This window comes from Oncorhynchus tshawytscha, linkage group LG30, assembly GCF_018296145.1.
Source record: "Oncorhynchus tshawytscha isolate Ot180627B linkage group LG30, Otsh_v2.0, whole genome shotgun sequence".
NCBI classification, from domain to species: Eukaryota; Metazoa; Chordata; class Actinopteri; order Salmoniformes; family Salmonidae; genus Oncorhynchus; species Oncorhynchus tshawytscha.
In genome coordinates, this window is record NC_056458.1 from 2,663,305 (window position 1) to 2,690,950 (window position 27,646).

Sequence of the window (27,646 nt, forward strand, 5' to 3'; positions counted from 1 at the left end):
TATTCCCACAGCACCCCCCTTCTCCCTCAAAAAACTTCAGATAACTACATCTGTTTTCTTCTAAAAAGCAGTTTTATCACCTAGCTACCTAAGATGAATGCGCTCACACAGTAATTACAGTATGTTGCCTGTAGAACTTATTAAAATGTGGGAAATGTTTCTATGAACCCCACTTTCAAACGGGCCCATTTTTACCACATTCTTGCCGGCATAAGCCTTTTGTACCTCCCACATGCATGTGGGTGAGGAGAGGAAGTAGGGGTGTGCATATGTGGGCGGGAGTCTATTTTAATAAATCCATTGATATACACCATCACAAAGAAATCCATTATTAATTTGATTTGGCAGGTCGTATGAAACAAGACAAATAAAATGTGTTTTCAAAAGAATAGAATAACATATAATATTATTATTAATTTTTTTTACCCTTTTTTCTCCCCAATTTCGTGGTATCCAATTGTCTCATCGCTGCAACTCCCGTCCGGACTCGGAGAGGCGAAGGTCGAGAGCCGTGCGTCCTCCGAAATACAACCCAACCAAGCCGCACTGCTTCTTCACACAATGCCTACTTAACCCGGAAGCCAGCCGCACCAATGTGTCGGAGGAAACACCGTACACCTGGCAACCGTGTCAGCGTGCACTGCTCCCGGCCTGCCACAGGAGTCACTAGTGCGCGATGGGACAAGGACATCCCTGACGGCCAAACCCTGTTCTTAACTGACTTGCCTAGTTAAATAAAAAAATTGATAAACACAGGAAACTGTTGAGCGTAAAAACACAGCAGCGTTGCAGTTCTTGACACAAACCGGTGTGCCTGGCGCCTACTACCATACCCCCTTTCAAAGGCATTTACATTTGTTGTCTTGGCCTTTCACCCTTTGAATGACACACATACACAATCCATGTCTCAACTATATCAAGGGCTAAAAATGCTTTAACCTGTCTCCTCCCCTTCATCTACACTGATTGAAGTGGATTTAACAAGTGACATCGATAAGCGATCATAGCTTTCACCTGGTCAGGCTGTCATGGAAATAACTTGTTTTGAACTGTATACTCAAATTTTATTGGTCACATACACATATTTAGTAGATGTTATCGTGGGTGTACAGAAATACTTATGTTCCTAGATCCAGCAGTGCAGTAGTGTCTGACAATACACACATCTAAAAGTAAAAGAATGGAATTAAGAAATATATAAATATTAGGACGAGCAATGTCGGAGTGGCATTAACCAAAATACATTTAGGATACAGTATATACATATGAACTGAGTAAAGCAGTATGTGAACATTACTTATTCAAGTGACCAGTGATTCTATATTCTATGTATATGGGCAGCAGCCTCTAAGGTGCAGGGTTGAGTAACCGGGTGTTAGCTGGCTCGTGATGGCTAGTTAACAGTCTGATGGCCTTGAGAGAGGAGCTGTTTTTCAGTCTCTCGGTCCCAGCTTTGCTGCACGTGTACTGACCATGCCTTCTGGGTGGTAGCAGGTTGAACAGGCCGTGGCTCGGGTGATTAACTCCTTGATGATCTTTTTGGCATTCCTACAGCATATTGGGTGTCCTGGAGGGCAGGCAGTGTGCCCCAGTGATGCGTTGGGCAGAGCCCTGCGGTTCCGAGCGGTGCAGTTGCCGTACCAGGCGGCGGAACAGGATGCTCTCAATTGTGCATATGTAAAAGTTTGAGCGTTTTGTTTCCTGAAGTCCATGATCAGCTCCTTCGTTCTGTTGAGGGAGAGGTTATTTTCCTGGCACCACTCTGCCAGGGCCCCCACCTCCCTGTAGGCTGTCTAGTCATTGTTGGTAATCAGACCTACTACTGTTGTGTCGTTTGCAAACTTGATTGAGTTGGAGGAGTGTTTGGCCACACAGTCATGTGTGAACAGGGAGTACAAGAGGGGGCTGAGCGTGGGGCCCCTGTGTTAAGGATCAGTGAAGTGGAGGTGTTGTTTCCTACCTGGGGGTGGCCCGTCAGGAAGTCCAGGATCCAGTTGCACAGGGCGGGGTTCAGACCCCAGATGGTGTTGAATACTGAGCTATAGGCAATGAATAGCATTCTTAAATAGGTATTCCTTTTGTCCAGATGGGATAGGGCAGTGTGCAGTGCGATGGCGATTGCATGATGTGTGGTTCTATTGGGGTGGAATGCAAATCAAAGTGGGTCTATGGTGTCAGGGAAGGTGGAGGTAATATAATCCTTAACTAACTTCTCAAAGCACTTGATGATGAAAGAAGTAAGTGCTATGATAGTCATTTAGTTCAATTACCTTTGTTTTCTTGGGTACAGGAACAATGGTGGACATCTTGAAGCAAGTGGGGACAGCAGACTGGGATAGGGAGAGATTGAATATGTCCGGAAACACTCCAGCCAGCTGGTCTGCTCATGCTCTGAGGATGCGGCTAGGGATATCGTCTGGGCCGGCAGCCTTGTGAGGGTTAACATGCTTAAATATCTTACTCTTGTTGGCCATGGAGAACGAGTCCACAATCCTTGGGGAGTCGGCCATGTCGATGGCACTGTGTTATCCTCAAAGCGGGCAAAGAAGCTGTTCAGCTTGTCCGGGAGCAAGACGTCAGTGTCCGACATGGCTGGTTTTCCTTTCGTAATCAGTGATTATCTGTAGACCCTGCTACATGCAGTGGTTCCTCAATTTAAAGTTTTGAGATTATGCCGTGGGACTTAGAGGTCATTTGTGGTTTAGTACGTTACCCTGCGTCACTGCTTCATTGCTCCAGACCACCGAAAGGGGGAGTTAGAGCACTGATTATGCTTTTGGAAGCTTTAAAAAAGTTATTATATTCTTAAGATGTATGTTGACTGAAATATAAGAGGCAAGTGATGTTTGCTAAATAATCAAGTTGATGGCGTGGACATATAGCCCCGGCACCTACTGAGTGACTCACTCATTCATGCCTTTGGATCAAAATAAACAAGTACCAACTTTCTTTCTGATAGTCTAGAAGTGAAAAATAGAAAATAGAAGTGATTATAAACTCAGCAAAAAAAGAAATGTCTTTTTTTCAGGACCCTGTCTTTCAAAGATAATTCATAAAATCCATATAAATTCACATATCTTCATTGTAAAGGGTTTAAACACCATTTCCCATGCTTGTTCATTGAACCATCAACAATTAATGAACATGCACCTGTGGAACGGTCATTAGGCAATTAAGGTCACAGTTATGAAAACGTAGGACACTACAGAGGCCTTTCTACTGACTCTGAAAAACACCAAAAGACAGATGTCCAGGGTCCCTGCTCATCTGCTTGAACATGCCTTAGGCATGCTGCAAGGAGGCATTAGGACTGCAGTTGTGGCCAGGGCAATAAATTGCAATGTCCATACTGTGAGACGCCTAAGACAGAGCTACAGGGAGACCGTATTAACAGCTGATCGTCCTCGCAGTGGCAGACCACGTGTAACAACACCTGCACAGGATCGGTACATCCGAACATCACACCTGCGGGAAAGGTACAGGATGGCAACAACAACTGCCCGAGTTACACCAGGAACGCACAATCCCTCCATCAGTGCTCAGACTGTCCTCAATAGGCTGAGATAGGCTGGACTGAGGGCTTGTAGGCCTGTTGTAAGGCAGGTCCTCAACAGACATCACTGGCAACAACGTCGCCTATGGGCACAAACCCACCGTGTCAAAAAGTGCTCTTCACTGACGAGTCACGGTTTTCTCTCACCAGGGGTGATGTGTTACATCAAGGCCTGTACTCTGGAGCGGGATCTAGGTGGAGGGTCCCTTCCTGCAAGCTCATCCTGACAATGCCACCAGCTATACTTCTCGTTCTGTGTGTGATTTCCTGCAAGACAGGAATGTCAGTTTTCTGCCATGGCCAGCGAAAAGTCTGGATCTCAGTCCCATTGAGCACGTCTGGGACCTGTTGGATCGGAGGGTGAGGGCTAGGGCCATTCCACGCAGAAATGAGTGGGGTAATATCTTACAGCAAGAACTGACAAATCTGGTGCAGTCCATGAGGAGGAGATACACTGCAGTACTTAATGCAGCTGGTGGCCACACCAGATACTGACTGTTACTTTTGCTTTTGACCCCCCCTTTGTTCAGGGACACATCATTCCATTTATGTTAATCACATGTCTGTGGAACTTGTTCAGTTTGTCTCAGTTGTTGGATCTTGTTATGTTCATACAAATATTTACACATGTTAAGTTTGCTGAAAATAAATGCAGTTGACAGTAAGAGGATGTTTCTTTTTTTGTTGAGTTTAAAAGTCACAACTCTACAATTGATCGCAAGTTTGGGTCTCAAATTATTACGGTCTGTGAATAGCATTTAACTAAAATAAGCAATGTTTGTTAAAAAAAACACCAGTAATATATAGACCTGGACCTATGAGCACTTAAAAACCAAGAGTCAGGGTTAGTGCTTTGTGTATATTATTGGTTATCCTGACCTGGATGCCATGTATTATAGTCTCTAAAAGGAAAAATATTACCATTTTACTTTCATAATGCATCCTAATAATGCAGTGTAAATAATAATCGCTTTGTTAATAATTATATAAAAGCCCATTAGATATTCTCACAGACCAGATTTTCCCTAATGTAAAATGCCCCTTAGATATTAATTTTAGAGTCCTTCAATCCTTTAACTTTTAATCATTGGCGGAGAGTCACGTCATTGGCGGAGAGTCATGCGGCATTGGCAGAGAATCATGCGGCAATGGCGGAGAATCGGGCGGAGAGCGACCTGTTTATATTACATGAGCAAAAAAGATATGACATTTTATTTGGAATGGCAAGCCCGACAAAATTTAAAGGGCATATTGTCTCACGCCATGTTCAAAAATGTATTGTTTCCCTTTATTCAGATTATAACCGATTACTTTTGGTTATTTGAAAACAAAATCATCTCCAAAATATCGTAATTAAAACTTGAAAATGAGATTGAACTCTGGAAACAACGTTCCAGAATGAGAATGGTAAATGACTAATTCATACATTCATTCAATACATTGGAATACAAAAGAAGCCATCCATCCACCCATTATGGACTATTAGCAGGACAATAGTCTCTTACCAAGGAAGAGGGTAGGGGGAGAATTGTATCGTCAATTTCTCAAGCCAAAACGTCTTGATTGCCTTCACCAGTTCATCTTTGCTTGTAGGCTTGGCAAAGTTATAGGACTTTTAATTTATTTTTTATTTTACTACATAAAGGTCTATTTACTCTGTTGGCGTCTTGACCCAGTTTATCCCCTCATTTGCAATGCAAACCTGAGCGGCAGTGTGTTTTGGTCCGAGCAGACCCTTTTCCGGCTTACAGTTTTCATCAAGCCAGCTTCTTTCTATGGTGCTACCTGTTCCAGGGTTAGGATTGTAACCACCAGAGGACTTGAAAATGAGCCGGAGCTGAGAGGATCACCAAAACTAAAGGTATTTTGGTTTCAGTGTATTTTCCCCAAAAATAGTGTATATAGCCTATCAATGTGTAGGCATACTGTGTAATAAAATCGCTAATTGTGTACTAAAAACGTGAATGTGTTTTTGCAGAGCATACAAACCATGCTGACAACCATCCGTGGAGATCAGTGGACAAAGGGCTAGACAACGGGCTGCACCGATAAAAGGCATGGTTCCACAGAATACCAACTGAGATGGATCCTGAAGCAAATGTGGCTTACCAGTGAACCTCCAGGTGTTCATCATTAATACTGTGTCTCAGAAGTTTCTGTCCATGACTGATGCAACCCGAAAAGGCATTAAAGACAAGAGTTAATAAGTACTTGAGGTCACCGAGAAAGTCTGGACATGGCCTGCTCTCCCTTATGTAAGGAATTAGGCACTTAACCATGTTTACTATGTACTGTAGGATATGTTTACTTGTCAAACTGCACAGTAGCCTAATAAACATATACAGGCGGCTTCTATCTTCAATATGCTTTAAATGCTTTATTATCCAAATGTTTAAAGTGCGTGTGGGTGACCTCATGCAACCGCAAAATGTCAGATAAAGCATATACTGTACAGTATTTCTTCATCAACATGCTTTTGTTAATAAAATAATTATAAAAATACTCTTTCAAAATGCTAATGTTTATTTTGTTATGGATCCATGATGAATTACTATGGGAATAAATATCACTGAATTTCATAAATATTTGAATAAAGTAGGCTAATGAAGGTAAGCAAATTGTTGCTTACTGGAACACCCAAAGTCATCCAATTGTTCTAATAGGATTTGAAGCAATACCCTACCCGCATGTGGTCAACTGCCATTTTGCGCTGCTCTGAGACCAGCATGGGGACTGGTCTTGATAAATCAATGCGATTCATCACTTAGCTAAATAGTTGGTAAGAGATTTTAGATGTACCGATTCCATGGCACATGGTTGATGAATTGACATGCAATTTTCTGTTCCTCCTGAAAGCCCTAATCTGCTCACTTAAATGAATAGAGATCCTGGTAATGGTGCTACAGTATGTTATAGCATGATCAAAGTGATGATGGGCTATTAGCAGGACAATAGACTCTTCAACCTTTACAAAAGGATAGCTCGGCTAAATGTAAATAAAAAAAATCTTCCCCACCTTGCGATGTAGGGACTTAATAGGGATCAAATCCCGATACCGGGATCGATTTGACAACAGCCAGTGAAAGTGCAGGGCGCCAAATTCAAAGAACAGAGATCCCATAATTAAAATTCCTCAAACAAGTATTATACACCATTTTAAAGATTAACTTCTTGTTAATCCAACGATTTGCTCCTAGTCACAAAAAACAAACAGCCATTTTCCAGCCAAAGAGAGGAGTCACAAAAAGCAGAAATAGAAAGAAAATGAATCACTAACCTTTGATGATCTTCATCAGATGGCACTCATATAACTTCATGTTACACAATACATGTAGGTTATGTTCGATAAAGTTCATATTTATGTCCAAAAATCTCAGTTTACATTGGCACGTTATGTTCAGTAATGTTTTGCCTACAAAACATTTGGTGATTTTGCAGAGAGCCACATCAATTTACAGAAATACTCATAAACTTTGATGAAAGATACAAGTGTTATGCATAGGATTATAGATAAACTTCTCCTTAATGCAACCGCTGTGTCAGATTAAAAAAAAAAAAACTTTACAGCGAAAGCATACCAAGCAATAATCTGAGTACAGCGCTCAGCCACCAAAACAAGCCAACCTGCCATGTTGTGGAGTTCTCCCACTTAAAAAGATGAGAGAGGCCTGTAATTTTCATCATAGGTAAACTTCAACTATGACAGACAAAATGAGAAGAAAAACATCCAGAAAATCACATTGTATGATTTTTAAGGAATTTATTTGCAAATTATGGTGGAAAATAAGTATTTGGTCACCTACAAACAAGCAAGATTTCTGGCTCTCACAGACCTGTAACTTCTTCTTTAAAACCTGTTAAGCCTCCCCCTACTTTTTCGAAAATTCTGTTAAAAATCGCACAACATTTTGGCGTCCTGCTACTCATGCCAGGAATATAGTATATGCATATGATTAGTATGTGTGGATAGAAAACACTCAGACGTTTCCAAAACTGTTTAAATCACGGCTGTGACTATAACAGAACGTCTGTTTCATCGAAAAGCGCAGGAAAATCTGATCACTGGAGATGGAAAAAAATATCCATGCGCCACTTCAACCCATTGTTAAAGGTGAACCGTATTAAATGAGGCCGAGGTTGCAGTACCTACAGCTTCCACAGGATGTATAGAGTCTTCTCATTTGATTCTGATTTGATTCTTGGTAGATCCGACCAAAGGGAACCGATTCCCTCCGACCACCAACTTGATGCATCGTCTCTGTGTTTTTCCGGACATTTTTTCCAGACGACCAGCTATCGAATTTACATCGCCTCCTGATGATTTTTATAGCTTATTAACGTGTAGTAATACCTAAAGTTGCATTAGAAAGGTATTTCGAAGTGTTTTGTGAAAGTTTATCGTCGACTTTTTAACTTTTAAAAAATGACGTTACGTTATGAAACGCTATTTTTTTCCGTTTATCACACAGTCTTCATAGATCGATATCTAGGCTATATATGGACCGATTTAATCCAAAAAAAGACCCAGTATTGATTATGGGACATCAAGGAGTGCCAAGAAAGAAGATGGTCAAAGGTAATGAATGTTTTATATTTTATTGTGCGGTTTGTGTAGCGCCGACTATGCTAATTCTTTTGTTTACATCCCCTACGGGTCTTTTGGGGTGTTACATGCTATCAGATAATAGCTTCTCATGCTTTCGCCGAAAAGCATTTTAAAAATCTGACTCGGTGCCTAGATTCACAACGAGTGTAGCTTTATTTCAATACCAAGCATGTGTATTTTAATGAACGTTTGCGTTTTAACTAATACTATTAGCGTTTAGCGTAGCGCATTTGCATTTCCAGAGCTCTAGTTGGGACGTCTGCGTCTCAAGTAGGATCAAGAGGAAGAGGCTTCTCTGTCCTCCACTCGTTACCTGTATTAATGGCACCTGTTTGAACTTGTTATCAGTATAAAAGACACCTGTCCACAACCTCAAACAGTCACACTCCAAACTCCACTATGGCCAAGACCAAAGAGCTGTCAAAGGACACCAGAAACAAAATTGTAGACCTGCACCAGGCTGGGAAGACTGAATCTGCAATAGGTAAGCAGCTTGGTTTGGAGAAATCAACTGTGGGAGCAATTATTAGGAAATTGAAGACATACAAGACCACTGATAATCTCCCTCGATCTGGGGCTCCACGCAAGATTTCACCCCGTGGGGTCAAAATGATCACAAGAACGGTGAGCAAAAATCCCAGAACCACACGGGGGGACCTAGTGAATGACCTGCAGAGAGCTGGGACCAAAGTAATAAAGCCTAACATCAGTAACACACTACGCCGCCAGGGACTCAAATCCTGCAGTGCCAGACGTGTCCCCCTGCTTAAGCCAGTACATGTCCAGGCCCGTCTGAAGTTTGCTAGAGAGCATTTGGATGATCCAGAAGAAGATTGGGAGAATGTCATATGGTCAGATGAAACCAAAATATAACTCTTTGGTAAAAACTCAATTCGTTGTGTTTGGAGGACAAAGAATGCTGAGTTGCATCCAAAGAACACCATACCTACTGTGAAGCATGGGGGTGGAAACATCATGCTTTGGCACTGTTTTTCTGCAAAGGGACCAGGACGACTGATCCGTGTAAAGGAAAGAATGAATGGGGCCATGTATCGTGAGATTTTGAGTGAAAACCTCCTTCCATCAGCAAGGGCATTGAAGATGAAACGTGGCTGGGTCTTTCAGCATGACAATGATCCCAAACACACCGCCCGGGCAACGAAGGAGTGGCTTCGTAAGAAGCATTTCAAGGTCCTGGAGTGGCCTAGCCAGTCTCCAGATCTCAACCCCATAGAAAATCTTTGGAGGGAGTTGAAAGTCCGTGTTGCCCAGCAACAGCCCCAAAACATCACTGCTCTAGAGGAGATCTGCATGGAGGAAGGGGCCAAAATACCAGCAACAGTGTGTGAAAACCTTGTGAAGACTTACAGAAAATGTTTGACCTCTGTCATTGCCAACAAAGGGTATATAACAAAGTATTGAGATAAACTTTTGTTGTTGACGAAATACTTATTTTCCACCATAATTTGCAAATAAATTAATTAAAAATGTGATTTTCTGGATTTTTTAAAATCCCATTTTGTCTGTCATAGTTGAAGTGTACCTATGATGAAAATTACAGGCCTCTCATCTTTTTAAGTGGGAGAACCTGCACAATTGGTGGCTGACTAAATACTTTTTTGCCCCACTGTATATACTGTATACTTCCCTATCTATTCTTTACTATTGTTTTTCTTTGCATTTTTGCTGCTCTGTCACTGCTTGTCCATATATTTTATACTTATATATTCTTATCCCATTCCTTTACTAGATTGTGTGTATTAGGTTTTGTTGGGGAATTGTTAGATATTACCTGTTAGATACTGCTGCACTGTCGGATCTAGAAACATAAGCATTTCGCTACACTCGCAGTAACATCTGCTAACCATGTGTATTTGACCAATATAATTTGACTTGATTTGAAGTTAGTGTGTTTGAGAGAGAGAAAGAAAGAGGATCGAAACAGACACAGTAACGCGTGGAATATAGCAATAAGAATGCCAGTTTAATATGCAGTGCAGATCACCTCTCATTACCCTACTCAGAGTTTGAATAATGGTGTGTGTTCAATTATGTGTGACATTGTGGCATTTAAAGCATATTGAAGATAGAAGCAATAGGATTTGAAGCAATAGCCTACCCGTGTGTGGTCAACTATTTCAGCACCGTTTCGTGCTGCTCTGAGACAAGCATGGGGACTGGTCTTGATAAATCAATGATATTTTTTTATTTTCACTGAATCTCCATTTGGGTATTGGTTAGCCTACAATTAGGTTGTGGAAATGTTAGGATTATTTTGTTCTTAGTAGCCTACTCCTGATCAGTCACATTGTACAGGGTTTTGTTTTTCTTTGAATAGAAACACCATAATATTAATCAAATTAATTAAGATACATTTCTTAAAATCAATCCCATATACTATGTTCTTACAAAAAAATTCTCTAGAACAGCCAATATTTTAAAAAAGTAAAATGCTTCTCAGATGCCCTCTGTTGGTCAAACTAGCACTAACTAGCATCAATTGCAACAATGGCTGACACTTATAACGTGCCATAGGATTCTGCAGTAGCCCGCAAGGTGTGCTGCAGTACAACGCAACTTTTAAAGGAAGAACCACTGTACGTCTCGTGTCTGAGCCGTTGAATTGCGACTCCACTTTGTCTCTATACTGACGTTTTGCCTGTTCGATTGCCTGTTCGACCTTATTCCCAGTCACCTTGCCATGGTTAAATGTGGTGGTTTGCGCTTTCCGTTTTCCGCAATTTACTGACATCTATCCACGGTTTCTGGTTTGGGTAGGTTTTTAGGAGTCTCCCCACTGTACGTCAATGTTATCCTCAGAGGCTACCCGGAACATATTGCAGTCCGCGTGATCAAAACACTCTTGAAGCATGGCTTCCGATTGGTCAGTCCAGCGTTGAATAGACCTTAGCACGGACGCTTCTTGTTGGAGTTTCTGCCTATAGGAAGGGAGGAGTAAAATGGAGTTGTGATCTGATTTGCCGAAGAGAGGGCAGGGGAGGGCCTTGTAGGTGTGCCTGAAGGGGGAGTAGCAGTGGTTGAGCGGTTTTCCAGCACGAGTACTACAGTCAATGTGTTGATAGAACTTCGGTAGTGTTTTCCTCAGATTTTCTTTGTTAAAATCCCCAGATACAATAAATGCAGCCTTGGGATATATGGGTTCCAGTTTGCACAATGTCAAGTGTAGTTCCTTGAGGGCCATCGTGGTATCGGCATGAGTGGTAATATACACGGCTGTGACTATAACCGAAGATAATTCTCTTAGGAAGTAATACGGTCGGCATTTGATTGTGAGGTATCCTAGGTCGAGTGAACAAAAGGACTTGAGTTTCTGTATGTTATCACAGTCACACCATGAGTAGTTAATCATGAAATATACACCACTGCCTTGCTTCTCCCCGGGGAGTTCTTTATTCCTATATTTGCTATGTACTGAGGACCCAACTGGCTGTATGGATGGGGAAAGTATATCCAGAGAGAGCCATGATTCCGTGAAACAGAGTATGTTACAGTCCCTGTTTACCGTCCCTTGCTATATGAACTTGTCTACTTTATTGTCCAGAGACTGAACATTAGCGAATAATATACTTAGAAGTGGTGGATGGTGTGCCTGCCTCCTGAGTTGAACTGGAAGTCCACTCCGAATACATCTTCTCCACCGGCGGCGTCTTGGAGCAGCCTCTGGGATAAGTTCAATTGCCCTGTCGGGTACAAACAAAGGATACAATTCGGGAGTAGTATTCCTGGTCGTAATTCTGGTGAGTTTGACTGATGTCCAAAAGTTCTTTCCGGCTGTATGTAATAACTCAAAAAACCTTATGTGCTAACAATGTAAGAAATAACACACACACAAAAAAAAAATACTGCAAAGTTGCTTCGGATCTAGAAGCAGAGCTGCCATGTCTCTCAGCGCCATCTTATCTTTGCATAGAAACCCACATAAAAGCATGTAGATAAAAATATGTAATGTTTGCTAGAATGGAGGTTTAAAATCAGCTTCATATGCATATTAGCCAATACATATGGCATAGCCTACACATATAGCATACCTTGCAAAACAATATTCAATAAAAACAATTGTACAATGTGCTCTGCAATAAGATTACCAAAGATTGATTTCTTAACCAGATGAGTTCTCAAATAGCAGCTGCCCAGTGTTGGATGCATTGGAATATAAGGTATGGAAATGACAAAGAACCTGTAGGATTATAGAAAAAGCAGTTGGGAAATAAATGTTCAATTAATTCAAGTATATTTAGGTGGTTTAAATTATTAACTTTCCTACTATACTTCTAGAAGTTGACGGGGGCCAAAGTCTTGCCAATTCATTCATTATTCTACTAACTATGACTGAGTGTGAGACGTTTTCCACAATGTACGTTTCATGCATATACTGTACATTCAAACTGTATATTCGAACAAAGAACACCATCACAAATAGTGTTTCACCATTTATTGAGAACTAAGACAAATGGCAAAGGTGTCTTGGGCAGTATTTGAGGTATCTAAATATAGTGTAACCTACCAATCAATGTATATCAAGTGCAGAGGGCACAATCTTACAATGTTGCAGTCCGGAAATGAGAGCTTTGCCATCTATGTCAAAAGCCTGGGCCTCTAATGGAGACTAGAACTGTCATCAACGTATGCTTCAGTATTCACCCTTCTCGCTAGGAGCATTTGTGTGCCCAGGCCCCAAGTGAGAGATAATGAATAAACATGTTCAGACAAGCATGTATCTATAGTTGGTTGGTGTTCTTCATCTCTAAAATGCAGACTGCGCGAGACAAAACCCATAAAGAAAAGACAACAGGCAAATGCGTATTCATATGGGGTCCCAATGTCTAAATAGTGACGCCAGGTCTAGTTCAAACTGCAGTAGGAGTGAATCGGCCAATGCTGGGTGAATAGCACTTGGTTGATCTATGGGACTAGGACATAGTAGGGCATAATAGATCATGTGAGACAAAAGTGAGAGACAAGAATTTATCAAATAAATCATCACAGCAAAGGAATGTAGTTTGTGAGCTAGAAAATGAACATCCTGACAGTCTGAGGCAGGGTGCTCTGCAATCATCCTACTCCAACTATTGACAGGGATAATGTGGGATTTCTTATTTGTCAGTATGAAATAAATGAGTGGGTCCTGCCTTGATGACTATTAGATTTACACTACTTGTCCTATAGGTGTGTGTAGTCAAATTACTTGTAATAAACTGATAGCTAAATCGCTCTTACCTCAATTAACCCATACCCCTGGACATTGACCTGTACCCCTTGTATATAGCCTCGTCATTGTTATTTTGTTACTATTTTTCAGAGTTATTTAGCAATTTTTTTGTACTTTTTTAAAACTCTGCATTGTTGGTTAAGGGCTCGTAAGTAAGCAAGGGTGTATTCGGCGCATGTGACAAATAAAACTTGATTTGAATTTGACATGCTATCTAGTGAAAAAACTATCTGGTCCTGCTAGCTAGCAATATATATATTTGTTTTAACTAGATTACTTGCTGTGTTCTAAGTTGGGAGTCATTTCACAGCTTGCATTGATGGTGTCACGTTTCTAGAACTAAATAGTTAGATTACAAATAAATAATAAGACTTTGCTTGAGGAGTTTGTCGGACAAAGCTCTCTTTCAAGATGTCACCAGGTGTCTACTACCTTAGATAAGGATAACGTGATTGGCATACGACACAAGTTTTGATTGGTTTACAGTTTAGTACCAGTGGTGTTTGCCTGTCCAGCTAGCAAACATAAATGTAAGTATTTTGAGAACATTTACAAGAATTGACCTTGCGTTCAGAATAATTAAATATACACAATATGTAAAAGTCAGTTCTTCCCTCAACAGAGATTGATTATCTCGGTGGTGGTCCGTAGCAAGCTATGTAAATCGCTTTGGATAAAAGTGTCTGCTAAATGGCATTATTATTATTATTATACTGAACAAAAATATACACAACATGCAACAATTTTAAAGATTTTACTGAGTTACAGTTCATATGAGGAAATCAGTCAATTGAAATAAATTCATTAGACCCTAATCTATGGATTTCACATGACTGGAACTACAGATTTGCGTCTGTTGGTTACAGATACCTTAAAAGGAATGGGCCTCAGGATCTCATCATGGTAGTTCTGTGCATTCAAATTGCCATCGATAAAATGCAATTGTGTTTGTTGTTTTAGCTTATGCCTACCCATACCATAACCCCACCGCCACCATGGGGCACTCTGTTCACAACGTTGACATCAGCAAACCGCTCGCCCACATGACGGCATACACGTCTGCGGTTGTGAGGCTGGCTGGACGTACTGCAAAATTCTCTAAAATGATGTTGGAGGCAGCTAAGCATGGTAGATAAATTAACATTAAATTCTCTGGCATCATCGCTGGTGGGCATTCCTGCAGTCAGCATGCCAATTGCACGCTCCCTCAACTTGAGACATCTGTAACATTGTGTTGTGTGACAAAACTGCACATTTTATAGTTGCCTTTTGTACCCAGCACAAGGTGCACCTGTGTAATGATAATGCTGTTTAATCAGCTTCTTGATATGCCATACCTATCTGGTGGCTGTATTATCTTGGCAAAGGAGAAATGCTCACTAACAGAGATGTAATCAAATTTGAGAGAAAAAAGCTTATTTTTGTTGTTGTTGTGCGTATACAACATTTCTGGGTTCTTTTTTTATTTCAGCCTATGAAACAGCGTATTACATGTTGTGTTTTATAAATTTGTTCATTGTATATATCAAGGCATGATGCCAGTGCTGTGACCAGTGTGGTGTCCTCCTGTCCTGTCTGTTCCCTGCAGAGTAAAGGAGGGATCCTGTCCAAGGCTTGTGATTACATCCAGGAGCTGCGTCAGAGCAACGCCAGACTGGGGGAGGACCTGGAGAATCTGGAGAGACTACGCATGGACAACCAGTTGCTCAGACAAGAGGTACTGCAGCAGCTCAGATTGTTCCCACTCAAACACACAATCACCATGTTCAAGGGGATCTGTCTGAGCAATGTGCTGCACAGATTTGCTAACCTTGACCACATAACGACTAGTTACTAGTTGCAGGGGAACTGTAGACCAGGGATTCATCCGCAGCACCTTGCTCAGACTGATCCTCTCAAACATGCTAAAGATCTATACATAGCCAAAGAAACCTCGATGATGCATTACATTAATCTTAATAGTAGTGAGCGGTGTTGGTCAAGAGCTGGTGATGTGGATTACTATGACAACTCACAATCATACCACATTAACATATTCCCTTTTCCCACTCACAGGTTGATGATTGGAAAACCAAGAACCAGATGATGAGAAGCCAGCTGAGACAGAATGGCATTGTGGGAGCAGCAGGTGTAGATCCACAGTGAAGGAGAAGTGACAAAGGTGCCTGTACGAGGGCTCTGTTTGAATTGCCAGAAAATACACCCTCCTTTCCTCACTTGAGGTAGTAACTGATCTGTATGGGATTGGAGAGGTGAAACGTAGGGTCCCAATGATACCAACCCAGTCATCTTATATCTGTAATTTCATCTAGGATGGATGTATTTGGAAAACATTCGAACAAGGTCTAGGATGTTGTGGGCTGTTGGAATATGACAACATTGGTCAGTGGAGGCGGTTGTATGCAGAGGGTTGCTTCCAACAAATCTGGACTGCACTCTTTTTGGATGTCCTCCGTGATGTTTTCTTCCTTGACAATTGTATGGACACCCCATGATCATGGACATTCATCCTACCTAGAAAAACACTTAAGCTACACGGCATAATACTCATGTCTGTGTTCTTTATCACCTTTGAAATCAAATGTATTTTGTGTCCCCTCAAACAACTTGCCCATATATGGGTATTTCTACGCTCTTGCCACACATTATTTGAAAGAAAAAATGTGATGCCTTTTATGTTTGAAATAAAATATTTTATGAAAAGGCTTATTTAAATGCTAGACTGAATCGAACACCATGTCTATTGGTTGACAGTTTCACTACCAGCTGACTGACACTGGTGTTCTACATCAGTTTGTATCAGTCATTGAGCAAATAATGAATTTGATGGTTCTTTGTGTATTTTTAGTTTTCCAAAATTTGGACTAACCTATTTCTGACATTAATACAACCTTCAGCCTCTAATATTATTTTGTGTTATAGGTTGATTTGCTGTAATTTCTATAAAATTTGTCTGAAAGAAATATCTTGTTTATTTACAGACACTGAAAATTAAATGGTATTCATTTATGGTATTAACAATCTGTCACCATCATGAGTGGACAATATACCTTGAATTCAGCTATGCTGATTGAGTGAGATTTATAATTATGTGGGTGTGCTTGTATTTGTCCTATTTCACACATGTAGAAGTATGTATTATACACTTGTGAATGGGAAATGTTGTTTTTTTCATATCCCATTCCATGCTGAGAGTGGGTTCACAGTCAGAGTTTGCAATTATCAACGCCAACCATGGAGCAATTAGGGTTAAATGCCTTGCTCTCAAGGGTACATGGACAGATTTTTCACTTTATCAGCTCTGGGATTCAAACTAGTGACATTTCGGTTACTGACCCAAAAATCTTGTTAGGCTACCTGCCGCCCTTATTACTTTCAAGTCAGTCAAGTTTATTTGTCATATGCAGAATACACATGGTACACAGTACAATTAAATACTTGCAGGTGTTATGATACTGATGGTTTGTATGGTTGTGGCTACCAATACAGCTCCATCTAGTTGTCGTGTCGGGGATACCAGTTGACAATTATAGAATTTCAGCTAAGCCTTTTCCTAACCTTAATCTCATTCTCTTAACCTGTTACGTTAATTATCCTCATCTGCCACGTTAGTTCTCCTAACCTGCTTTGTTAATTATCCTAACATGCCACGTTAATTCTCCTAACCTGCTATGCAAACAAACCACCAGTGCCGACAAACAATCAGTATCACCATGATGCGACAATAAAAAGAATAAGAGTAAGGAAAAAAATTTTTTTTTTAAAAGCTCAATGGAATAAAATACATTTAGCAGAAATATAAATACAAGGAAGGTACTCAAAACAAATTTGCAGTAGGATATTTACTAGCCCCAAGGTTCGCCATTGTGCCCTATAAGCTCATTATAAAACTCACTGCCCTGGGTCTGAACTCCTCCCTATGCAACTGGGTTTAGACTTCCTGACGGGCCGCCCCCAGGTGGTGAACGTAGGAAACATTACCTCTTCGACACTGATTCTCAGCACAGGGCCCTCACAACGGTGCATCCTCAGTTCCCTCCCGTATTCCCTTTCATACCACGACTGCATGACCTCACATTTCAAACTCCATCATCAAGTTCTCTGACAACACAGTAGTAGGCCTGATTACCGACAAGGACGAGACAGCATACAGTTAGGAGGTAGGAACTCGGATGGCATGGTGCCAGGTAAACAACCTCTCCCTCAACGTTAGAAAAACAAAGATGATTGTGGACTTCGGGAGGAACCAGGCTGGACACGCCCCCATCCTTATCAACGGGGATGCCGTGGAGACGGTCAATATATTCAAATTCCTCTGCGTATGCATCTCAGAGAAGCTGAAATGGTATAACTACACGGACACCATGGTGAAGAAGGCACGACAGTGACTTCAACAACCCCCGGCTACTCCCCCTATGAACGTTACCTTTTTTTAAATTACCATTTTCATGACTTTATTTCACTTAAGTCGTGCATGTTGTAGCTCAGAGCCTAAGATTTTCACTGTACCCTTTAATCACACCTGAAACCCTGTACATGTGAGTATTAAAACAATCTCTAAACTCAGTTTTCTCCTATCACAGCCATTAAACTCTAACTGTTTTAAAGTCACCATTGGCCTCATGGTGAAATCCCTGAGCGGTTTCCTTCTTCTCCGGCAACTGATTTAGGAAGGATGCCTGTAACTTTGTAGTGACTCGGTGCAATTCATAACTTCACCATCCTCAAAGGGATTTTCAATGTCTGCTTTTTTCTACCAATAGGTGCCCTTCTTTGCGAGGCATTGGAAAATGTCCCTGGTCTTTGCGGTTGATTCTGTGTTTGAAATTCACTGCTCGACTGCTTGACCTTTTCATTAAAAAAGAGTTGAGGAAACCGACCCCTTTGCAGCCTGATAGGAGGATGAAGACAAGTGAATTACCGACTGGGCTGATTGCGTAGACACCAATGATTGTAAGTTTCAACTTTTAATGTCACATGCACAAGTACAGTGAAATGCCTTTCTTGCTAGCTTTAAACCCAACAATGCAGTAACCAATATATGTAATACTAAAAATAACATTAGGTAGAAAAAAACCACAATTAAATTATTGCACAATTCAACACTTTGTTTATTTTTTTTATACCACATAGGCTATACTTCAAAGACTGTATGTGTAAAGAATATACTGTAAATACTCTAAACAAGTTCAACTGCTTATTCAAATAGACGGCTTTATGCTGGGCGGATTTGATTATGCTGAGCAGCGGGCCACCAGGCATGATGTAACATCATTGGGCGAAAGCAGGGAGGGATGCACGCCCTTCTCAAATCGAACAGTAATCTGCACCATTCGGTCATATTGTCAACAAGGCAGCATGATGCATCGTCCAGAAACATACATCTATTTTTCATAAAATAAATGTTAGAATTGTCTAATTAGTTTTCATTTGGAAGGGCAGATAAAGCGTTTTTATCAAAAGCAATCCCTTTTGCATGGGAAACAGAATCCTAGTGATTACTACACTTGCTTAATTGCGTCACTTTTGTTTTGAGCAGACTTCGCCGTGGGCTTTGAACGGGGCAGCTGGCTCACGACCGGGAGGCGGCCCAGTTCAACATCGAATGCAATCAACTTTCAGCCAATGCAAAACAAGTCTCCACGTGCGCCCGGGCGGGATTAATCAAACCACCTCATGGAGAAACGTCACAGTGTTTGTGACGCTTGTCGTTTGGTGAGACGTAGACCCAGTGGCAATGGCGAGATTGAAAATACCCTGTCTGTCTCGTTGAGTTTTGACAGTTTCTTCCTGATAAAGTCAGGTCAGGCAAGGAAGAAAGAGTCCCAAATTGGCGTTTTTCCGCTATTTTGCCCCCCAAGCAAGGAGTGTTTGTATGGAGGTCAATGAGAGGGTGGCGAATTTGCTCAACAACAAAAAATGAATAACTTATTTGCTACGTGAGGTTTGTTTTTATCGAATAGAAGTTTCGTTATGCTTAAATTGTTAGGAGTTTACTGATATAAGTAGGACATGTGACATCCCAGCAACTTTGAGAAAAAACACTTTATATCGGAGTTGTCTCGAGATGGTTATGGATATTCATGGCATGAGGGTAGTAGTATAGTATCTCAATCCATTGAATACAGGCAGTTGATGTCAATATTTTAAAAAGGATTTCAATAATGAGATGTATCCTCCAATCCAAAGAAAGGATAGGTGGGAGGGAGCCCACTGTGCGGCTTTGTGGACAACGACTCCCATTGTTAGGGCGGAGAGACATGTAATCTTGTCAGTATATCCATAATCTTTGGGTTAAGTTTTATTTGCTATTCTGTGAGAGCCTGTGCACCTGAAAAAGATATCGGATTGGAATTTGTTGTATGTGGATCTGCAAAGCAGGATGCCTATCAAGGGGATTATTTATCTCTGGAGTGGAGCTAGAAGTGAGTGCAGAGGATACAACTGAAGAAGTAGAGGCAGTATAACTTTAGACGGTCCCCTCGCCCATACCCGGGCGCGAACCAGGGACCTTCTGGACACATCAACAACAGTCATCCACAAAGTATCGTTACCCATCACTCCACAAAAGCCGTGGCCCTTGCAGAGCAAGGGGAACCACTACTTCAAGGTCTCAGAGTGACGTCACCGATTGAAACGTTATTTAGCGCGCACCACCGCTGACTAGCTAGCTGTTTCACATCCGTTACAGGTGCACACCGACTGACCCGTATGGTCATCCTTTATTTTGTTATTTGAAGAAGAGTCTCTCCCGTCATACGTACATTTGGGTGATGTGAGATATCCTTTTTTTGGGAGTCAGGGAATTTACAGCGAGGCTAAATAAGGAATCCTGTTGAATGTTCCAGTCCACACAGGCCCCTGAGCCTTATTATCACTGAAGAAGTGGATTATTTTTGTATTTTGTCTCGCAATGGAATATTTTTTTTGTTTCAATACCCCGTACAATAGGTGGCAGCAATACACCAATAGGTGTAGTCTGCCACAAAAGTTAAAAGAAGAAGAATCATTCCTTTCTACAGGTGCAGTTAAAAGAAGAATCGTCATACTGTTCTACAGGTGCATTCGGTAGGGCGTCGGTTCTTTGTTCTTCGAAATTATATTTCAATCAGAGTGGGCCACAGTTTCAACAATTACTTAACCATACTTAGAATTTTGGATTAATCGAAAACTTTTGATTTGAAAGTGACTGTCGAAATTGGACACTTCACCAGTTTTGAAAACAAATAAGGCTTAATTTGTCGAGAGCCGATATGTTTGTCAGCGGCTTGGTATCGGTGTTTCTCTTCCTTCATGCAACAGGTGAGTGCTCCTTCTGTCGATCAAAACTCCTCTTCTGGTCTTCGATTACGTTTCAATCGGTATATTGTATTGGAAAGACAAACTTGATTACAACTAATGTAAAACTATTACTAAACTACAACTACGTTTTTTGGTAGCATAAGGACCTTTTCATATTAGTAATAAATAAATAACAAATTGCTTATTGATAGCTTTTCTTTTATAGGGTTAGTGTTCCCACATGGACTTTTCTCAATGTTACAGCGCTTGTTTACAGAATACTGAGGGAAGATGAAGGCTGCTATCTGGGCTAATTAACGTTAGCTGTCTAGCTTGATTAGAACACATTTGTGTAAACTAAAAAATAAATAAGCTGTGTAGGAAGTGTAGTTCACACGAAGCCAACTTTGGGCGCTGAAAATCCTTCTCTCCGTGGGGTTTTCGATTGCCTGGAATCGAAAACTCCCATTGCATTGAATTCTACCTCGGGCAAAAATGTATTTTGGATCAGAAAAGTTTCATCTCTACCTTTTTGCCTGTACTGTCTTCCTTTGTCGGACCCCAGTAAGATTAGCTGTCGCTAATGGGGATCCTAATACATCAAATCAGCATGTTGAATAAAATGACATTTAAACATGTTCTACCGGTTGTTACCGCTGTTGGTCATTCTGACGGTAGGAATGTGAGACTCTATCCACAGGAAAGTATACCGGTATTCAACATTATGGCTTGTTGAGTACCTGTGAGGGAACTTTTTTTTTTTTATTTTTTATTTTATTTTTTTTTTAAATATCCGAAGACACTTTTTTGGTTCCCAGGCAAGTTTTAATTTTTTTTTTTATTAGTCTGCAGCTGAATTGTTTACTTTCCTGTCATAACCATTGAGTAATGAATGGAAGATTACTTTTTCAGAGTTGTGGACACAATAATTCTTACCCATTTTAAGTATGGCTACCATGGTGCAGTCATCTCTTTAATTAGGTGTTGGAGATGATAAAATAATTTAACACATTGGGATCAATAAAGTAATACTGTCTTCTCTTTAGATTGTATAAACTGACAGTGCAACACTGGCTTCAAATAAACCAGCCCTCAGGACTATTAGCTTAGTTTCAAGAGTTGAATGAAATATTGTTCTAGAAGGCCTTTAAACATTCCTAAAATCCGTGCAAGGGGACCTATACTTTCCACCTGTTATGTGGTTATTGCTTTACCTTGGAAACCCTAGCTCTGCCTCCCCACCTCCGAAACTCACACGACAAGCAAACAAGAGAGAATCCTCTGGTTTCATTTTACACACTGTAGACTTAGTTCCCATGCTTTTATCTGGACAAATCATTTATCTAAATGGGCAAACCAAACTAGGTTCACACAGTCACCACTGATACCTTCAGATAAAAAGCTGATGAATTGAGATTGATAGATGTTGAGATTGCTTTTTAACTGAGCAGCGCAGTGGGAGCTTTACTGTACAAGCTGTACCCTGGACATAAAATATCCTCTTTAATACAACTTTGCAGATGCAGTAGTGTGTAGAACTGAGCTAAGCTATCCTGTCCTCCATGTACCTGATGAGGCCCATACCAATGTTCCCTCTGTTTTTTGCCACTGAGCAAATTTCAGGTTTGCTGGGCGCAAACTTGAATGTTGTGAGTTCTGTGCAACTTCCAGTGCGCGTTTACGGTGAACACAGGCTGTACTCACTTTTTAAGTTCAGACAGTGATCAAGTAGGCCACTGTGGCTATTTGATCATAATGGAGGCCTACCATCAAACAATGGAGAAAATGCATCCTGTAACATTTTAACATGTAAATAGCTATCATTCAGCCTACAGTAGGAGACATTGTGTGGTCAATGTAGGCCTACATTCCATGAGTCTAAAAAAAAAAAAAACATGCAGGGCTTGGCATTAACCTGTTTATCCACTTATCCTTCAGACAAGGAGGTGGCTGAAAATGTTTGATGCAAGAAACCACTTAAAAAAATCAAATGCATTATTATTCCCATACCAATATTACAGCGAATTAGGGCTGGGCAATATGGCCAAAATATCATAATTTTCAAGTTTTTGATGGTATGACTGTTTTTGAATAAAAGTTTTGCGTCACCCTAGGTCGGCAACACATACAAGTGATTTCAATGGTACTTTCTCCATTCTATTGCCAATATATCACGGCTAATGCCTGGATACAGCCCTTATCTGTGGTATATTTGTCATATACCACAAACCCACAAGGTGCCTTATTGCTATTAGTAACTGTCTACCAACGTGATTAGAGCAGTAAAAATGCATGTTTTGTCATACCTGTGGTCTGATATCACGGCAGTTGGCTCGAACCACCCAGTTTATGTTCAATTCATCTACAACCAAAAACAATTTTCATCAATTTCTGCATTTCCTGCTTTGTTGAGGTCATTTCCACACTGCCAAGTGGGGCTGCACGATATGGGCAAACAATCTAGGCCTTATTTTTTAACCAAATGTTGCAATTGTGATTTTAGTTGCGATTTTAGAGCAAAACACTTGGGTGTACTGTTGGGGTCATGGAAATGGAATCAATATTCTAATTCTATAGTTAAAATATAATGTGGGTACTTTGAATTGTGTTTGACATGACAACGAATAAAGGCCAGGGAGGAGTTATTGTGACTGTGTAGGAACAAAGTGTGGATAAATGTTTCTTAGGGGACCTTGTTATCTTTGGCTATATTTTGTTTTCTCTTTGCTACTTCATGTAGCAGAAATTGTATTCATGTTGCGAACATTCATGCTTTGCGTATTGCTCTTTGATTTAGAAGCACAAACAACGTTCTGATTTAGGTCTACACCATCACTGGTATTATCAGGCTGTATAGCGAATTACGTTCGCACAAACTCAATACATTTATTAGTTGGCTAACTAGTGACAAGCATTAGCCACTAACACAATTTAGGCCCAACTTGCTAAGAAAAGACAAGCTAGTTTGCAGAAGTAAGAAACAAACTAATAGTGTAATTATAAAATGCTAGTGGGTTTATATTAAGAAGCAATGTGAAAACGGCATAGTTGTCGTCATTGTTGCTTGTGCTGCATTGACCATGCAGACATTCCCTCAAGATGACGCCGACAGACATGGAAGCTGTGTTTCTAGCTCCTAAGCAATTTTGCAGTTAAATTTTTTTTAAACGTTAGTCCAGAATGTTTCTTTTTGTATTTGTAGTGGACTTCAAGTCAGAGTATATTACTTGCTAATGTTCAGTCCCTGGACAATGAAGTAGATGAGCTCAGGGCAAGGATCTCCTTCCAGAGAGACATCAGGGACTGTAACATACTGTTTCACAGAATCATGGCTCTCTCTGGATATACTTTCACCATCCATATAGCCAGCTGGGTTCAGTACATTGCGCAGACAGGAATAAAGAATTCTCTGGGAAGAAGAAAGGCAGTGGTGTATGTTTCATGATTAACTACTCATGGTGTGATTGTGATAATGTTTCGGAACTCAAGTGCATTTGTTTACCTTACGTCGATATTCTAGGTATTATCTCCCAAGATAATTATTTTGTTATAGTCGCTGCCAGGGGCATATGACATTCTCCCAATCTTCTTCTGGATCATCCAAATGCTCTCTAGCAAACTTCACAGGCCTGGACATGTACTGGCTTAAGCAGGGGGACACGTCTGGCACTGCCGGATTTGTGTCCCTGGCGGCATAGTGTGTTACTGATGGTAGGCTTTGTTACTTTGGTCCCAGCTCTCTGCAGGTCATTTACTAGGTGCCCCCGTGTGGTTCTGGGATTTTTGCTCACCATTCTTGTGATCATTTTTACCCCACGGGGTGAGATCTTGCTTGGAGCCCCAGATCGAGGGAGATTATCAGTGGTCTTGTATGTCTTCCATTTCCTAATAATTGCTCCCACAGTTGATTTCTTCAAACCAAGCTGCTTACCTATTGCAGATTCAGTCTTCCCAGCGTGGTGCAGGTCTACAATTTTGTTTCTGGTGTCCTTTGACAGCCTTTTGGTCTTGGCCGTAGTGGAGTTTGGAATGTGACTGTTTGAGGTTGTGGATAGGTGTCTTTTATACTGATAACAAGTTCAAACAGGTTCCATTAATACAGGTATGAGTGGAGGACAGAGGAGCCTCTTAATTAAAGGTCTCTTAATTACAGGTCTGTGAGAGCCAGAAATCTTGCTTGTTTGTCGGTGACCAAATACTTATTTTCCACCATAATTTGCAAATAAATTCATTAAATCCTACAATGTGATTTTCCCGGATTTTTTTTCTTCATATTTTGTCTGTCATAGTTGAAGTCTACCTATGATAAATTACAGGCCTCATCTTTTTAAGTGGGAGAACTTGCACAATTGGTGGCTGACTAAATACTTTTTTGCACCACTATCCTGATGCAGCATTTATTGTAGCGGGGGATTTTAACAATGCAAATTTGAGGAAAATGCTAATGAAGTTCTATCAACACATTTGCCTGTAGTACTCACACTTCAACTCAAGACCATTGTTACTCTCCCTTCTGGCATGGCTACAAGGCCCTCTCCTCCACTCCCTTTGGGCAAATCAGATTATGACTCTATTTGGCTCCTTCCTTCCTATAGGCTCAAACTCAAAAAGAAGTAGCCATGCTAAGGTATTTTCAATGCTGGTCTGACCAATCGGAATCCATGCTTCAAGATTGTTTTGATCACTCGGACTGGGATATGCTCCAGTTAGCCTCGGAGAATAATATTGAAATATACACGATAACTGAGTTCATCAGGAAGTGTATAGGGGATGTTGTTCACACTGACTAAAACCTACCCAAACCAAAATCTGGGGATAGATGACTGTTTGCTCAACTTAAAGCGCAAACCACCACATTAAAGGTTAAATATATATTCAAAAAATTTACCACTGCAAGGTGATTTGGAATATGTTCAAAATACAAACCGTGTAGTTCCCTGCGTAAAGCAATCAATGTCACAGAGAAAGTGGAGTCGCAATTCAATGCCTCAAACATGATGTATGTGGCAGGGTCTACAGACAGTCACGGGATTACAAAGGGAAAAACAATCACGTGGTGGACAGTCTTGCTCCTGGACAAGCTAAACACTTTCTTCACCCGCGTTGAGGTTAAGTGCCGCCACCGCGCCCTGATCCCAAGGTCTGTGGGCTCTTCTCCGTGGTCGTAAGCGTGTTAACCCTCGCAAGGCTGCCAGCTCAGATGGCATCCCTAGCCACATCCTAAGAACATGCGCAGACCAGTCTGCTCTCCCTCTTGCTTCAATATGTCCACCATTGTTCCTGTACCCAATAAAGCAAAGGTAACTGAACTAAATGACTATCGCCTTGTAGAACTCACTTCTGTCATCATGAGATGCTTTGAGACTAGTCAAGGATCATATCACCTCCACCTTACCTGACACCCTAGACCCACTTCAATTTGCGTACCGCCCAAATAGATCCAAAAAGGATGCCATCGCACTGCACACAACCTCTGCCCTGCTGATCCTCAACACAGGGGCCCCATAAGGGTGTTTGCTCAGCCCCCTCCTGTACTCCATGTTCACCCATGACTGTGTGGCCAGGCATGCCTCCAACTCAATAATTTAAGTTTGGGGATGACACAACAGTAGTAGGCCTGACTACAACAATGACTAGATGGCCTAAAGGGAGGAGGTGAGGGCCTTTGCAGAATGGTGCCAGGAGAATAAATAACCTCTCCCTCAATGTCAACAAAACAAAGGAGCTGATCGTGGACTTCAGGAGCCTGAAGAGGGAGCAAGCCCCTATACACATTGACGGGACTGCAGTAGAGAAGGTGAAGAGCTTAAAGTTCCCACGGTGTATACATCACTGACAATCTGAAATGGTCCACCCAGTGTTGTGGATAGGGGCGTGTAGTATAACCACACTGCGCTACAGCGCCTCTTCAACCTCAGGAGGTTGACCATTTCTTGGCCCTTAAGATCATCATTAACTAAGCTTATTCAAGCTAGTCTCAAAATAAAATACTGCTGCTTTTTGAGAGGAAAAAAAAGCTCTATCAACTTTTTTCAAAGATGTCTAGTAATGTGACTGACCGGCTCAATGGTCTTATGTAGCAACCTTTTTTAACATTGGATAAAAGTAAACTAGGAGCTGCAAAAATGGTATCATGCACTACATTGGAGGAACAATCAAATCAAATCAAATTTTATTTGTCACATACACATGGTTAGCAATGTTAATGCGAGTGTAGCGAAATGCTTGTGCTTCTAGTTCCGACAATGCAGTAATAACCAACAAGTACTCTAACAATTCCAAAACTACTGTCTTATACACAGTGTAAGGGGATAAAGAATATGTACATAAGGATATATGAATGAGTGATGGTACAGAGCAGCATAGGCAAGATACAGTAGATGGTATCGAGTACAGTATATACATATGAGATGAGTATGTAAACAAAGTGGCATAGTTAAAGTGGCTAGTGATACATGTATTACATAAGGATGCAGTCGATGATATAGAGTACAGTATATACGTATGCATATGAGATGAATACTGTAGGGTAAGTAACATTATATAAGGTAGCATTGTGTAAAGTGGCTAGTGATATTTACATTTCCCATCAATTCCCATTATTAAAGTGGCTGGAGTTGAGTCAGTGTCAGACTTCGGCAAAAATGTCTTCGGTGTTGGCAGCAGCCACTCAATGTTAGTGGTGGCTGTTTAACAGTCTGATGGCCTTGAGATAGAAGCTGTTTTTCAGTCTCTCGGTCCCAGCTTTGATGCACCTGTACTGACCTCGCCTTCTGGATGATAGCGGGATGAACAGGCAGTGGCTCGGGTGGTTGATGTCCTTGATGATCTTTATGGCCTTCCTGTAACATCGGGTGGTGTAGGTGTCCTGGAGGGCAGGTAGTTTGCCCCCAGTGATGCGTTGTGCAGACCTCACTACCCTCTGGAGAGCCTTACGGTTGTGGGTGGAGCAGTTGCCGTACCAGGCGGTGATACA

At 41.1% G+C, this 27,646-nt stretch overlaps 2 protein-coding genes across 16 annotated transcripts in view; both read left to right on the forward strand.

The window, feature by feature from the left end:
• Positions 1–16,104, forward strand: part of LOC112229002 (upstream stimulatory factor 1) — a 20,623-nt gene extending 4,519 nt beyond the window's left edge. For 8 of the 15 annotated variants that reach the window (XM_024394852.2, XM_024394854.2, XM_024394855.2 and 5 more), the window contains exons 10-11: positions 14,978–15,106; positions 15,445–16,104. In XM_024394852.2, coding sequence (XP_024250620.1) covers positions 14,978–15,106; positions 15,445–15,534 — 219 coding nt within the window. In that variant the 3' untranslated portion in view covers positions 15,535–16,104. Of the gene's footprint in view, positions 1–2,290; positions 2,325–3,703; positions 3,952–5,285; positions 5,415–5,531; positions 6,056–14,977; positions 15,107–15,444 lie in introns of those variants that run through there. The other 7 variants (XM_024394856.2, XM_024394858.2, XM_024394863.2 and 4 more) reach the window with 5 other exon arrangements.
• Positions 16,105–20,416: 4,312 nt separating this feature from the next.
• Positions 20,417–27,646, forward strand: part of f11r.1 (F11 receptor, tandem duplicate 1) — a 33,494-nt gene continuing 26,264 nt past the window's right edge. The window contains exon 1 of the mRNA XM_024394851.2: positions 20,417–20,691. Within this exon, the coding sequence (XP_024250619.1) occupies positions 20,643–20,691 (49 nt within the window). The 5' untranslated portion in view covers positions 20,417–20,642. The remainder of the gene's footprint in view (positions 20,692–27,646) is intronic.